General features: G+C 40.9%; 1 protein-coding gene across 3 annotated transcripts; it reads left to right on the forward strand.

Annotated features, from left to right (window-relative positions):
* The first annotated feature begins 2505 nt into the window (after positions 1–2505).
* On the forward strand, positions 2506–14432 carry kras (v-Ki-ras2 Kirsten rat sarcoma viral oncogene homolog). 3 transcript variants are annotated; one of them, XM_035642270.2, is made up of 6 exons: positions 2506–2683; positions 5240–5357; positions 6564–6742; positions 7221–7380; positions 9445–9569; positions 12155–14432. In XM_035642270.2, the coding sequence occupies exons 2-5, from the start codon at positions 5247–5249 to the stop codon at positions 9562–9564; spliced, it is 570 nt and encodes a 189-aa protein (XP_035498163.1). In that variant the 5' UTR covers positions 2506–2683; positions 5240–5246; the 3' UTR covers positions 9565–9569; positions 12155–14432. The 3 variants fall into 3 exon arrangements, with proteins under 3 accessions (XP_035498163.1, XP_035498162.1, XP_035498164.1); XM_035642269.2 differs by lacking the exon at positions 2506–2683 and adding an exon at positions 2711–2919; XM_035642271.2 differs by lacking the exons at positions 2506–2683; positions 9445–9569 and adding an exon at positions 2720–2919.
* Positions 14433–14910: the final 478 nt, after the last annotated feature.

Here is a 14910-nt window from a genome sequence, read left to right on the forward strand (position 1 = left end):
GTGTTTTCTGTTTCTTCTTTTTTTACGGGATGAAACTCTTTTTTATTTCATTGCTGTCCAGCTGGACCAGGACTCCCTGGCAGACGAGATATTGCACCTCAATGTGACCTTCCTGGTTAAATGAAAGATAAATTCATTTTTTTTTATCTGCATTAGCAAAAGGGTTAATACCATAAATTAAACTGGAGATGCTGATGAACCTTCAGCAATCAGGCCATGTATAAAATGGAGGCCTACTGCCCTCTTGTGACAGAACAGACATTCCTGTTGTAATGAAATGTCAGCTGCGACTGTCATGTCTTTTTGTTCTCAGAAATCTGCAGGGTTTCCAGGAAGGACGGGTGTCGTAATCGGCAGCTTTAAGTGCTCTTGCTCATCAAGTCTGGTTAAATTAAGGTGACAGTCTTTTATGATGCTAGGAAGATTAGCTTCATTATATATAAGTGAAATAATTCCTTTAATGACTGCCATTTGAATCTTTGGCAAATCTTTCTTAAAGCTATTCCACCAAAGACCAAAGAAGTTACCAATTGCAAGAAAAGCAGAGCTGCAACTAACAAAGTCGATGATGGCTCTTTTCCATTAAGTACATTCCAGTGAGTCACTTCATGCATTTCAGCCATTGGTAATGTTATCAGTAAAACCTGTGATTTATCTACTGTTGATAAATCAATCATTTTGAAACTGTGCAAAATGAGGCAGTTGTATTGCCCCATGTATTCTGGGTTACTTTCTATGCTGATATAAAACTGCCTGTCCATAGTGATATAAATACAGAGTGGTGAATGGTCTATGTAGTGTGGTTGTAAATATGAATTAATTCTGAGTGACCTTTCTGCAAGTGAAAATATTTATATTTTGAATGTGAAACTATTGACTCTTTTATGTGAAAACATTTATGGAGCATTCTATTTCATACACTTTTGATTTCTGTTGGACAGGTTAATCACTGACGATGCATCATATAATATTTTCATTTTACTTTGCATTTAAGTACAGCTGAATGCAGCAGGGCAAAGGCACATTGCATTTCTTTGAGATGTGCCTTATCACAAAACACCACACATGGAATAATGTTAAATTCCAGTCTCAACAAATGTGTACAGTAATAATGACTCTCTGCACATAATAAAGGAGGCGATCATTAAATATATTTGATAAATTCATTACATCTCAAAGAGTAGGCCTGTGCAATGTGTAGTTCTATATTCAAATGCGTGTGTTAAATTAATTTGGTTTAAAATTGGCCTTTACTATGGCTCAAATGGCTATAAAATGAAAGGGGAAAACTGAATAATTGAGTGGAGACACATTATGAATGCAGATGCTTCCATGCAAGTGCACTGCGTGGTGCAATTAAACAATTAACACCTAATCTGCTCTGTGGTATAAATATAAAGGCCGAGCAGGCTCAGTTGATTCAGATTTGTATCAATAGTAGCAAGAGGATAGTGACTTGTTGGAGCAGGGATGGCAGGAGCTTCAGTCACAATCACTGTTCGACCGCCTACTGTATCAATAAGAACGGGGACTAAAGTGACTAATCTGCTTTAAAATCTATTGGGAAGAGGGTTGACAGTGAAAAAGGTTGGATACTGTAGAAATTATGGTCGACAGATGAATTAATTCTGATTCTGATTCTCCTAATACCGAGACTGTCAGGAGACATTGAAGCGGCTGTGGTTGCAAAGTGGTGACCGAGCACCTTATTAAGACAAAATGTTTTTTAAAATGTCGCCTGTCTGTAATTGGGGCAACTGCAACACAAGTCAATAACGTCTGCTTTGTGAAGTGAAAACCCTGCATTGTCTTTGTGTCTGACACGTTCTTGAATACCTCTTGTATTTAATGCATTACTGCTACACGCTATTGGATTCGTCGGATACTGCCCTTTAAGGGTTACTCTACGGCCTCCACAGGGTTTGATTTGTTCGACACTATTCAAACATGTGTGGCGCTTTTTCCGACAAAATTGCGCATTTTGTGTATGCGCAATGAGCGCGCAGGGGGGAGCCCGACGAGCACGTAGGAAAACTGACAGGGGATTGCCAAATCATTTCCTTGCCTGGGAATGACGTCTCTCCAGCACATTCCAGTTATATTTAGAGCCTATATATAGAGGAGTCGCCCCCTAGGCTCTGTTGACTCTGCACGCGGCTGCAGCGGAGCATCACGGTACAGGAGGGAGACGTCGTGGAGCTGACTCCATGTGACCCAAATAGTTACAACTATATATATATATATATACATATACATATATATATATATATATATATATATATATATATATATATATATATATATATATATATATAAAGCAATTACAGCTTTCCACGTGAATCACTGTAGTGTTTCCTTTGACATTGAATAGAAAACAAACATCCAGTACCATTCGCCCAATAATGACCGATTGCGCACGACTATCAGAGGCTATTTGTCGGGGGGGGGCTCTATGAAACGAACCGTGTGCAGTAGCAGTCGTGTATGAAGACGAGATACAAGATCGCACAGCTGCACATATTGCGACAGAGTCGAGGAGCGATAAGCCCCAAACCGGTTGAAATCCCCAGCTATGCTTTCTGGGTAAAGTGCGCCCCGGTATCCGCCCATATTCGCGTGAAAGGAGGCCAACACCGGAGCAGCTAGGCCGCGCACGGACGGACGGACGCTCGTGGATCAAATGGAAAGTTCAATCGATTAATTTGCCCACTTTTTTTTCTTCCCTTCTTGTATTCTTCTCCCCCCCCCCTCCCTTCTCCTCCCCCCTCCTCGCATGTTTCCGCTCGCGAGGTAGACCGACTTTACATGCGGGCGTTTCGGTGAGAAGTAGGAAATGCAGAGATCGTGCGCGACGGGCGGATTATCAGCTTGACTCGTTCGGTCGCCACTTCGGACGCGGAACTCCACTCGGCTCAAAAGGTAAAATCGAACGGAGAAGATTCGCAACGTGTGCGTTTCCCCCCCCCCCCCCCCCCCGTTTTGTTCGCAAGCCTCGTTACGTGTCCGGTTCCAGCCGCTGCGTCGAGGCACCGCCGTGGCGAGCGACGCGTCTTATTCCAGTGGAAATGTTCCCCTTTCTCCCTCGCTGGTGCAAAACTACGCCCAGTTGTGAGCCTGGCGTCTCGGCCTGCCGTGCAGCCCGGTGCGCTGGCCTCTCGATGGCGGCTCCGGAGGTCTCTTCCCCCCCTGCCGCCGCTTTTTGAATGAAAGACACCGCGGTGGCCCGGACGCCCGGCGCAGACGAGGCTGCCTCGGATCCGTTGTTTTAATTCATGACACCGGTTTAGCGCACAGGGGCGCAGGTTAGCATTCGCCTTCGAGGCTACGGGCGAGCTCCGGTGCTAAGCTAGCTAACGGCACACAGCGCTCAGAGGGGGTTCACACAACCAACCTGGCAACACGGAGCAGTGGATTTCAACTCATCTCGATTTTTTTAAGCTTCCTCCTAAATGTTGTTGTCTGCACTAAAAGTGGGGAGGGGTGTTTTTTAGTTTTATTTTATCACTATCACTGGCAACCTGTCACAATCCTAGCCTGTTGTTATTTACACGTCTGCTAATTAAATATCCCATTCCTCAGTTTTGTTCTGTTGGACTGTGCAGGTGTGATATTGCCATTGGCCATAACCTTTTTATGCAGTACATAAAAAAAGAACTGCAGTTCAAATGGTGCCAGCATAATGTAAACAACAACCAATGCCATGGCTGGCATATGTCACATCTACCAGAAATATAAATTCCCCATTTAAATACCACTGGATCACAACTTGAACCACAGTCTGGGGCAGCGAACTGTGACGTGCACTGACCTTAAAGTGTCTTCTTATCTCTCCTGATGCACCTGACGGGTGAGAAGCTTGATTATGAATTATTACTGAACCAAAACCAAGCTGTGTCTTTCAGTCACACCCCTGTTTCCCCCCCCACAGAATAGTCCTGATGGCTATCTCCTTCATGCACCACGTTCAAAGACACTTTCGCTGCAAGATGAACAGTGCACGTTTACAGGCACGGCAACTTTTCAGCGACACTGGACTGGTTCTGTGATATTTGTCGGTGGTGTTATATGCTCAGGTACAGATGAGACCGTGTCCCAATGGACAGGGCAGCCTCGCTCTAATGTGTCCACGACAGACTGTTGGGCACGATGAGAAACCGCACGCGTGGCACGGTCGTCTCGGGGAGAATTTGTTGAAAGTGTTGGATAAAGTATCAGAAGAGTACATGGCTATTGTGAGCCAAATACCCATCAAACCACATTCTCCTTTTTTGTGTGTGGACAAGGCAGTAATATCCCGTGGAGCTCCTCCCTGACTGCAGGCTGTGCAGCGCTGTGAGCAGTGTGCGCACTGTAACTTCTGAAAAGGCCAGCTGCCGCTATTGATGGGCGCCGCTCCACAAAGCAGTCGGACGGCGGAGAGCCTCCCAGTTGCTTGTCAGTTTTTGAGCCTTAATGTAATGTCATAGATTTCTGCCTGGGGCCAGTTTCTGTTGTGCGGCGGCTATTCAGAAAACGCCAGGGAAGGCTCTGGCTGGATTTAGACATTTGATTACACGCAGGGTGTTCACAACTACCTCTTATTTCCTTATTACAATGAAATACCTGTTGTTTTGGTATCAAAGAAACTATTTGAGTTGACTTTTTAGATGGGGTTTCATCAATAATTGTTTTCTTTTTGGTGCTGATAATGATTTGATATGACAATGTCTCCTGAATTCCGCCTCATTTCCCCCCTCCTGTGTTAATATTCCCCATTTGCACATAATCTTCTGTAGATGAACTATCATATTCTGTTTGTGGTGCTTGTAGTTTCTTATAGACGTTTGTGATCACTTTTAAAAGGGGCTGTCGTTTAAAACACTAACCCCAACTAAACATGATTGTATGACCTTTAAATTTCCAGTTTATAAGCAGCATTATTAAAAGTAATTTTTTACACTATGTGGTATATATAATTCAGTAATGTTGATACATGGACATTTTCTCAGTTTGTCAATTTCCAGAGGAGAAAGAAGAGAAGTAAATGGAGCTAGTTGACAAAATTGTCATTTACCATCCAACAGAATATAGCATCTTGAGTGCAGAGAGGTTTAACAATGTGAGAACTCCACCTATAAACTGTTTCTTTCAAGGCTTTTGATGGTGCGACAGATGAAATTATGCTGTACCAGATGACAACCTGTGTCTGTGGAAATGGTGTAGTAATCTTTCTTTTCTTTTTTTCTTTTCGGTCCTGCAGGTGAATCATGACAGAATATAAGCTGGTAGTAGTGGGAGCTGGTGGCGTTGGCAAGAGCGCCCTTACCATTCAGCTTATCCAGAATCACTTTGTGGATGAATATGACCCCACCATTGAGGTAAAGAAACTTTGTGCATGCATGTAAATATGTGTATATATGTGTATACAAGTCCACGTTCTGTCCCCATTCCAAAATTCACACAAAACCAAGAAGATGACCAAGAATGGGGGGGGGGGGGGGGGAGTGTTGCAGCAGGTTTTTCTGGTTTAAGTCTTAAAAAGACACCAAACAGGTTTTAATAACTTTCCATGCATGTCTGCCTGTCTGTGTGCTTTCTCAGGGGCGGCAGCCTTCACCGATTGAAAAGTCTCATTACATCTGTAATCAATTATTGATGTGCTGCTGCAGGTTAGAGCTTCACTATAGATCATTTGAAAACAAGATAACATCTGAAACAACGGCTGCCCACTGGGTCAGACAGCAGTTAATTGTGTTGAATCAGACTGAGTGCAGCCATCAGTGTGATGAGACGCTGGAGCGCTTTGAGTCAGTGGAAATTAAGACCTCATTATAATTAGTGTCCTACTACAACTGGAGTAGGACACTAATTAAATGCAGAACTGTGATGTCATGATGTAAACAATTCTATTAGCATTACTACAAAAGCTCATCATACCACATACTTTTAAATAATTTGTATGTTTGGTCATATCAACATTTCTTATGATTCTAATAACCTTTCCATTAATTAAAATAAAAACTGGAATCACCATGTCAGCGTTGTCTGCCTCTGCCAACCAGTCAAGTTGCAGGAAATATGGTCACTAGCTCCTCTTCAGTTCCTGACTTCATGGTGCTAAATAATGGCCAGAAAAGTGTTGCGATGCCACAATGAAGTCGACCTTTAACCTTTGGATGAACAATTTTACCACTTAATCATTTCATCCAATAAGACATTTGTCGGAACGTTTGTAATTCGTGCATTGATTCTTGAGTTATGGACAAAAACATGTTTTGTGACGTCAGGGTGACCTTGATCTTTAACCACCACAATCTAATCAATTCATCTTTGAATCCATGTGATTTTTTTTATGCCAAATTTGAAGAAATTCTTTCAATGTGTTGTGGAGAATCAGTTATGCATACTAACAAGACGGACAGACGACCTAAAATCAGGGCGTCTCTGGCCATGGATGTCATCGGCGCAAAGGCATAAAAATGCGTTGAATCTCAATAAATCATCTAAAAAATGGCTGTATTCTAATATACCATAGCTGTTAAAATACACTTGTATAATAAAAGCAATCATTCTTCCACATGCAGGACTCCTACAGAAAGCAGGTAGTGATTGACGGAGAGACGTGTCTGCTGGACATCCTGGACACTGCAGGTCAGGAGGAGTACAGCGCCATGAGGGACCAGTACATGAGGACAGGGGAGGGCTTCCTCTGTGTCTTTGCCATCAATAACACCAAGTCCTTTGAGGACATTCACCACTATAGGTGAGCTAAGATGCCAATGGAGTGAAAGGAGTATTTGCACCCATTTTGAACGAAGTGATTTTAAATTGGGGTGTATTTGCGGCTACAGGTTGTGAGGTACTGACCCTGTACTCACAGCATCACTAATTTGAGTCTGGTCATGAGTCTTTTTTGCAGGCCACTCCCCTTCTCTCTAACCGTTTATTTCCCGTCCGCTCTCTGCAGTTCACTGTCTAACAATGGGAAATGATGTTTGAAATAACAATGAGTTAAAACGGTTACAAGATTTAATAAAGATTACGATACATATCTGGCTACTTGACTGTGTTATGAATAAATGTCCTAATCGGTTGTAAAAATGGACCAAAAGCCAAAAAGGACTTGATTCTAGTTTCTCTGCACCGATAAATCCTTTGAAAGTCACATTGAATAGCAATTAGATTACATGTGACCTGAGCTGGATTACAATCTAATGAAACTTGTGTCTGTCATTGTGCAGAGAACAGATTAAGCGGGTGAAAGACTCTGAGGACGTCCCCATGGTGCTGGTGGGGAACAAGTGTGACCTCCCGTCCCGGACAGTGGACACCAAGCAGGCTCAGGACTTAGCACGCAGCTACGGAATTCCCTCTATCGAGACCTCAGCAAAAACCAGACAGGTGAGCGTCCAGCCAGAGACCTGCCACACTCTCAAGACCTAAACAGTTCAAATTTCAATCTGTCAACTGATTCGGTATTCCACTGCAGGTCTGTAGAGCATGTGCGAGAAGTTGCATGTGGTCTCGGGGCTAGATTGACACAGCAGCCCCTCTATAAATTCCAAAAATCAAGTCAAAATCAGTCTATTTGACAAAGGCTCGATTGGTATTGGGATCTCAATAAATGTTTAAGTCTTGAGCCATTTGGTGCTGTTGATTTGTGTCACAGTCGGTGGCTCTGATGGTCTTTTTTTAAATAATAACGCTGCTCGGAAATGTCTCAGGAAATGTGCTGCGCATCATCAAATCCTCTGTGGCTAATTTACCTTTTTATTTATGGGTGATAATGTAATCATTGCATGCTTCTTTCATCATGGATATATGAAATCACATCTTCATTAGGGCCATCTGGAAAGGATCATGCATCATAAATAATCAATAAATGTGTGTCAAGGAGTCTGCATGACAGTGTAAACTGTCTTTAATTATCAAGGGGGGGGTTAATGATTCTCTTTACTGGTTACTGTGATGGGGTTTTGGTAGATTAGCCGTGGCATATTTGGATCAAATGGTGTGTTTTGTGAGCATGGCCTTTCGGTGGCTGGCTGGCTGATGCAGTGATCTGTAAACACGTCCTTTTTTGATTTCTCTGACCTGGGGTGACTCATAGCTCTTTCTGGTGCGGGGGAAATTAATGACACAATGATTCATTTTTACAGCTCTGTTCACCTATTCCGACCACTAATTGTACCATTAATTCACTTTTCTTCACTGTGCTGCTGTCGTTGGACCGGCAATGGTCTCTTTAATTCAAGGCCACCCAGTGTTTATCAGATCTAAGTGATTTTAATCTGACTCATCTGGGCGATCTCCTATGTATGAATTTAAATAATGTATAACCAAAATGAATGCACTTTATAATGGATGCCTTTTTATATAAGGTTAGAAGTTGATACTCCACCCTAATGGTTTAAGCATCACTCACCCACTGTAGACTTTAAAGGGGACTGTTAATTATTATTAAAAAAATGTATTCAGTTAAAAAGGATTCCAATGGTGAGTTTTCAAGACAGAACAAAGTATCAAATCATCCATATAAAAATGTCTCCACTCAGCTCATTCTAAAAACAAACAGCTGGTTTGCCAAAAGTGAGCTGCAGATACTTTATAATGCCTTGAAAATCTGTCACCATTTTGATAAAAATTTACCATGATATGTTTTTGGTTTTTCCCAGGGGCGATACAGATAAGTAGCAACCAAGGAGACAAATAACCAATATTTGGAACCAATATACATAATTTAGCAAATTTGGTATAGCACAAAAAAAACTACCTCTACATGAAGTCTTTGTATAATGCAGTGCAGCTCAACAGCACCACACACTTTAACCTCAAAATGATCCTACAAATTGAATTAACAACTGAACATTATGACCTCCCTGCAGGGAGGACATAATGCTTGACAGTTGTACTTGAACAATAGTTTAAGCTACGCGTACCTAATACACTGCTGAGTGCGTCAACAAATGAACATGTTCTTAACATTGTGGTGCTTTTGAAACTTCAGCCGAGGATTGTGATGCAACTTCACGTTGCTCATGATGGGACATGATTGCGTAAGACCACAGAGAGGTGACTAAAGACACAGAAGAAGCTGCATCAGAGACAAAGTAACACATTTTTTAATTAATTAGTTTTATCAAAGAAATGCAAAATACTAGTTTCAATAATTGGTCAGGGCACTAATCGGTCAACCCTAATAAACTGCAGCCGCTCGTCTTTGATAGGAGGAAACTACAGACACTTTCAAGCCTACGGGAGTTTAGTGTTTGATATTCACAAAACAAACTCAGGGTGGAGTATCAGCTCACGGTGATAAGGGAGGACAGACACTGCAGCCAGACCCACATCAGACGGATCGGTCTGCTTTACTACGTTGTATCTGTCGGCTGTAACAAATCATCCGTGTAGTTTGTGCCCCCTTGTATTCCTCAACACTGAGGGAAGTTGTGTCTCAAACCACAGAGAGTGGAAGATGCCTTTTACACTCTGGTACGGGAGATCAGGCTGTACCGGCTCAATAAGCTCAGCAAGGAAGAAAAGACGCCGCGCTGTGTCAAGCTTAAAAAGTGTGTTGTGATGTGAAAGGGGTAAGTGTATGCAGCCGCGCGCCCACCAGTGTGTGTGTCTGTCTGTGTTGTTAGTCGGGATTGTGGAGAAGGCAATGGGGGTCAAACATGCAGTGAGAGCTGGTGCTTCGTGGGTGCTCAAAGCTTAACCTGCTGGTGTCTACTGGGGATGACTGAAACAGCTGATGGTTTCTTCCCCTTTAAGTGTCTCTGTGTATCACGGCTGATTGTTGCCTAAGACCGTTTTCACACTGGTCAGTCTGAATGCGATCCTCAGGTATATACGTTTGCGATATTCTTTCCTAAAAACGGTGCAGATGTTTATCCTCATTTCCACAAGGAAATGATGATGGTGCACATTTTAGATGTGCGCAAGAAGAGTGATGTAAAAATAGACATGCACATTTAAAATGTGATTATTTTTTGGGGGATTGAGAGAAAATAATTGTGTTGTTGCACACAAGCCATGACACAGTTCACTCAGGCTGCTTTGCTTAAGGCTTCTAAATTGTCTAGCAAATTATTTCCAAATTCAGACCTAATTTCCAGTGTGAAAACTTCCTGATCTACTGAAATCAACATGAAGAAAAAAGGGTTTGGACTGTGTGATTAAAAGAGATTGTGGTGAATCTGGGGAACCAATGATCCACTGAAATGTGTCCAGGGAGGATGTGTGTTGGGTCATTCTGTGTCAAATCAGAGAGAATCCAGGAAAAGTGGCTGCAGCACGTCCTCATTGATTTTTCTGGAGCTTGATAAAACACTTAATGTGTGAAGCCATGTTTGGGTATCAGCGTCTTCAAGAGCCAAACTTTGTAGGATGGATGTTGTACTGTATAACTGAACCATTAAATTGATTAAATAGATGTAGAGCCCTCAACATCACTCTCATTTTGAGGAATTTTGCACTCTTTTTTTTTTTTTCTTTCTTCCCCTTTATGAAAATGTAATAACATGCAGTACATACAGGCTTTTGAGTGTTCTGGAAAACTTGTTTTTCTTTCATCCTCCAAAGTTTGGCGAGGCCACTTATCAAGATGTCAATACCCAAACATAGCTTCACAGATGATGCGTTTTTTTTAGGCTGTTAAAATTTAATTAATACCAAGTACTGAAAAAATACAAAAATGTGATTTGAAACAGAATTATTCTACAGGCCCAGGTTTTTGGGACCTATTTGTGATCTAGAAAAGGTTCAAACAAAATCTGAGACGGTGCTGCAGCAACCTTTGAACTGGCAGCTATGTTGTGAACATAAGAAATGTGTTTGTTTGTTTGTTTGTTTGTTTGTGGGTGACACAAGTTTTTCTTCCGGACACAAATCTCTTCATCTTTATTCTTGTATTTCTTGCTGTCTTTGTCACTGCCAGAAGTGACATCAGGCACTTCACTCTGCACAGTACATTTATTGCACTATACAAACTGTTCCAGTGGCACTGGACACTGGCTGCATTTACATGGAGCCTATTCTTCTTCAGTCATCTGGCTAAAAGCTCAGTGAGAACATGAACGCTTCATTTCAACACTCAGGCACAATAATGAATGAAAATGGTGGTTTAAACCTTTTTTTAATAAACTGTTTCAAGTCACGTTTGAAACTTTAGATTATCACACTTCACTTGCCGGCGTTCACCTGAAGACGGCGTGCCACTCGATCTTCTTTTTATTTATAGCTCTCTACCATTTTTCCGACGGGTGCATCTCTCCCAGGGGAACCGTCTTTAAATACATTTCATGTTTATTACTTTTTGCAGTTTATAAACAGAAGGCTCGCCTACTGTTCGGTAACACTGTTAGTAGAATATTTTCATAAAAACGTTGCTTCAGTTCTAACCCACAGCAGTGAACCAGTATTGGTGCCAAGCGCTCGATCCAGGGCCATCTTTTTTTCTTCTTCTTTTTTTTTAACGGTTTGCTTGTGTTGGCAGACTGCACATGGACTATTGGAAATGTAAACAGGACAACTTGTTCCTTCATTTTATTTAGCAGGCATTAAAAGACGTTGTGGGAGAATCTTGGACGTTCTACCACGTGAGGGAAAGAAACTGGCTCCAGTAACTGCAGCTCCTGTTTGTGTATTCGTCAGTGGGAATGCCGCCTACTTTTACTTAAATATTATGCTAATATATGACACTACAGTTATGTTTGATCGGTGCTCTACTCAGCTGTGTCTCAAATGAACTGGATTGATGAATTTACTTGCACTCTGATGTGTCATGCTGACACACACTTGACAGAAAATCTGTTCAAACTAAATTGGAGGTTGAGGATTTTCATTTCTGCTTTTGTCCCGGCAAAACAAAATGAAACTTTCATAGATTTAAAGATTGTTTGAAAAAAATTCATCGTGTCCTAACATCACTTTGATACCGATGATTGGAATGTTGGTTGTCTGATTTTTTTGGTTTTGAGCACAGCTGTCAACAAAAAATGAAAATAATTTAGTCTTCATTATTGAATATAGAGAAAATCAGCCTTTAAAATTTTACCCCAGAATCAAAACATTTAAAAAAAAAAAAATCTATGTTGGCATTCATTGGTGGTTGGGAGATTTTAAAAAGGGTAACTTTAAACTGTACTAATGTGTATTTTCATTTTTTTTCCAGGGCGTTGACGATGCCTTTTACACATTAGTGCGAGAAATCCGGAAGCATAAGGAGAAGATGAGCAAGGAGGGCAAAAAGAAGAAAAAGAAATCCAAGACAAAGTGTACACTCATGTGAATAATCACCCCTTTTCAAGACAGACTAAAAAAACAAAAAACAAACTATGTTGAACAGTTCAAGTAATACATTTTGTACATTACACTAAATTATTAGCTCCTTATCAATACCCACTATACTGAATACTAAACCTGACCTGATTTTTCTGCCTTTCTGATATTTGCTACTTTGACACAGATAAGCTTTATTTTCAGTTTAGTGCCAGTTGCCCTCATGTGTTGGTCCAGATTGATTTTATAGGATGATGTTGATTTGGATTATTTTACATGTGAGCTAATTGCATCATAGCTCATGTTTGACAAAAATTATTCATTATTAGCTTTTTTTCTCCCTAGCTTAATAGGGCATGACCTGCAAAAGTTCTCTAATGCCCTTTTTAAGTGCGGGATGCCAAAGAAAGAATTTCCCTTCCGATTCTCATAGACAAACAGACATGAGGAGAGGATCAAGATTCAGCCAGATGAGATCCAAATGTCCCAGCCACTGTCTAATGTTCCCATTTAGTTGTGTCACTGATATAAGTATGCATGCAAACTCTTATTCTTCTCCGAATGTTTTTAACACCCTAATTAGCTATTAATTAATTTGTCAATGTTTTGTACTTTGTGGGGAGTGATTTCTTGCCTATATATTTTTTTTGCATGCACGTGTCCTTGATGACATGAGTACTGCAAACTGCCTTTGGTTGATGCATTTAACAGATCCAGCCACGATGAAATCTGACCCAAGTGTAGCTTTTCAGGTCCATAACCAATAATCAATATTTGCTTTTGTGAGAAAGAATTCAAAGATGCCACGCCACAAGCTAATGTTGGACAGCTTGTTTGACCTCACCGATTACATACTTCCTGGTTGGTTTTTTTTTACTCCAAGGCTCGACTGCAGTACTGTTTTTATAGATCCTGACAAAAATCATATTATTGAAATTTGTTACACAAGTTTTGTCCCTCAAATTGACGAACTATTAAAGAGTCAATCTCTCTTGTCAATCTCCTGTTGGTGAACCTAGTATTTAAACAGTGTTTGTTGGCTGAAATACAAAAATTTGAGGATTTGTGATTCGCCAGTAGCCGGCCACAGAGGTGTCGCGCGCCTTGCACGTTTCCCTGAGCCGTCGACTCGTTCGCTTGTGACTGGCTACAAAGCAAATTGTGTCTTTTTAAGCAGCTTTCAGGAATCTTGCTCTTGGTGTGGTGTCACGGAGGTTGTTCAGATTCTTCCCTATGTCTTATATTTAATTTCCGTAAATGTTGACATTTTTTGGGGGGGGTGGGCTGCCTTTCAACAGAAAGCAACGACAGTCGAGCAGAATAATTATTAATTTTCTCTCTCGCGGCTCACGCGTCATGGTGATGTAACAGGAACTGATGTTTGTAAATGAGGCAACAATTGCCATTAAATTGGTTTTTAGAGGAAATCCCAGTTTGGTTCCCGGGTCAACCCATATTTCACCTTTTCCTTCAAATTTTCAAATGGTTTCCCGGGGGATTTTTATTTGCCTTTTTATTGTTCGCATTAGGTGCTACATTTAAACAGGAAAAGCAAGAGCCGGGACAACATTTACTTTGTCCCGTGTGCGCTCTGGAAATACACAAAATGCTGTTTTAGGGGCGTGATGGTGTTGACACAGAAAATCCGGACGTGATACCTTTTGCTTTCAGGATAAATGAGTTTTGACCCAGTTTATTATTACCTCCTTTTTATTTTCATGAAGTAGATAATAACTGTTAATGCAATTTTTAATTAAGGAACCATCTTATTAACAATACTGTTTCAGAAAATGGTTTTACTGAAATGTTTGAAATGTTCCTCTTCCTTTATTGCGTGCCAACAGCTGATTTCTGAAATGTATCATTTATACCTGGATCGTATTTTAACAACCTTTGTATAGTTGTGATACTGAAAGGTGCATATTTTGTAAATTGTGCTTCATTTCATTGGTGTGTCTAGATGAATGTTGCTTTAATGGAGTTTCACTCCGCTCTGTGTATGTGACTACAGTGTGACTGGTCCAGGTCTAGGGAAGTGAATGAATGACCACTTTACAACACACCTGTTGTGGGCAGTGTGGAGTGGTAATCTGATCTCAAATGAGTCTATTTTTTGCCATGAATCTCACCACTCCTATTTAATGTGTAATAAAGAACAAAGTAAAGAGGAATTACAACTTTGTCCCTCCTTCTTTAAGTGTCTTCTGATTATTGTTTTCTTCAAACCATGTGTTGAATGAGCTCATGTTTGCGCTATCAACAGGCTGGACAACTTGGTAACATGATCAATATATTGGCACATGTCAATATCATAAATGTCTTCTACAATTTCCCCCCAGCAGGTGGCACTGTTCACTCACTCAGGTCTTGTTTCTTTTAGGTCAACACAATCTATGAATGGGCCATTCTCCAGCTGCTCACACCCTCAGACACACTGAGCCCACTTTTAGCTTTTTACAAGTCATGTACATTTTCCAGAGTAAACAAGGATATGTAGAATATGTTCATTTACGAGAGAGAAACAAAATGCTCCTAACATGCACAGGCAGTCATATTTGCTGGGGAGAAATCATTGCATGCACTGTCAAGTTGATTATCTTTGAGGTTTAAATGAAACAAATCATCTGAATTTTCTTAATAAATTTTAAA

This window comes from Scophthalmus maximus, chromosome 7 (genome assembly GCF_022379125.1).
Source record: "Scophthalmus maximus strain ysfricsl-2021 chromosome 7, ASM2237912v1, whole genome shotgun sequence".
Lineage (NCBI taxonomy): Eukaryota > Metazoa > Chordata > Actinopteri > Pleuronectiformes > Scophthalmidae > Scophthalmus > Scophthalmus maximus.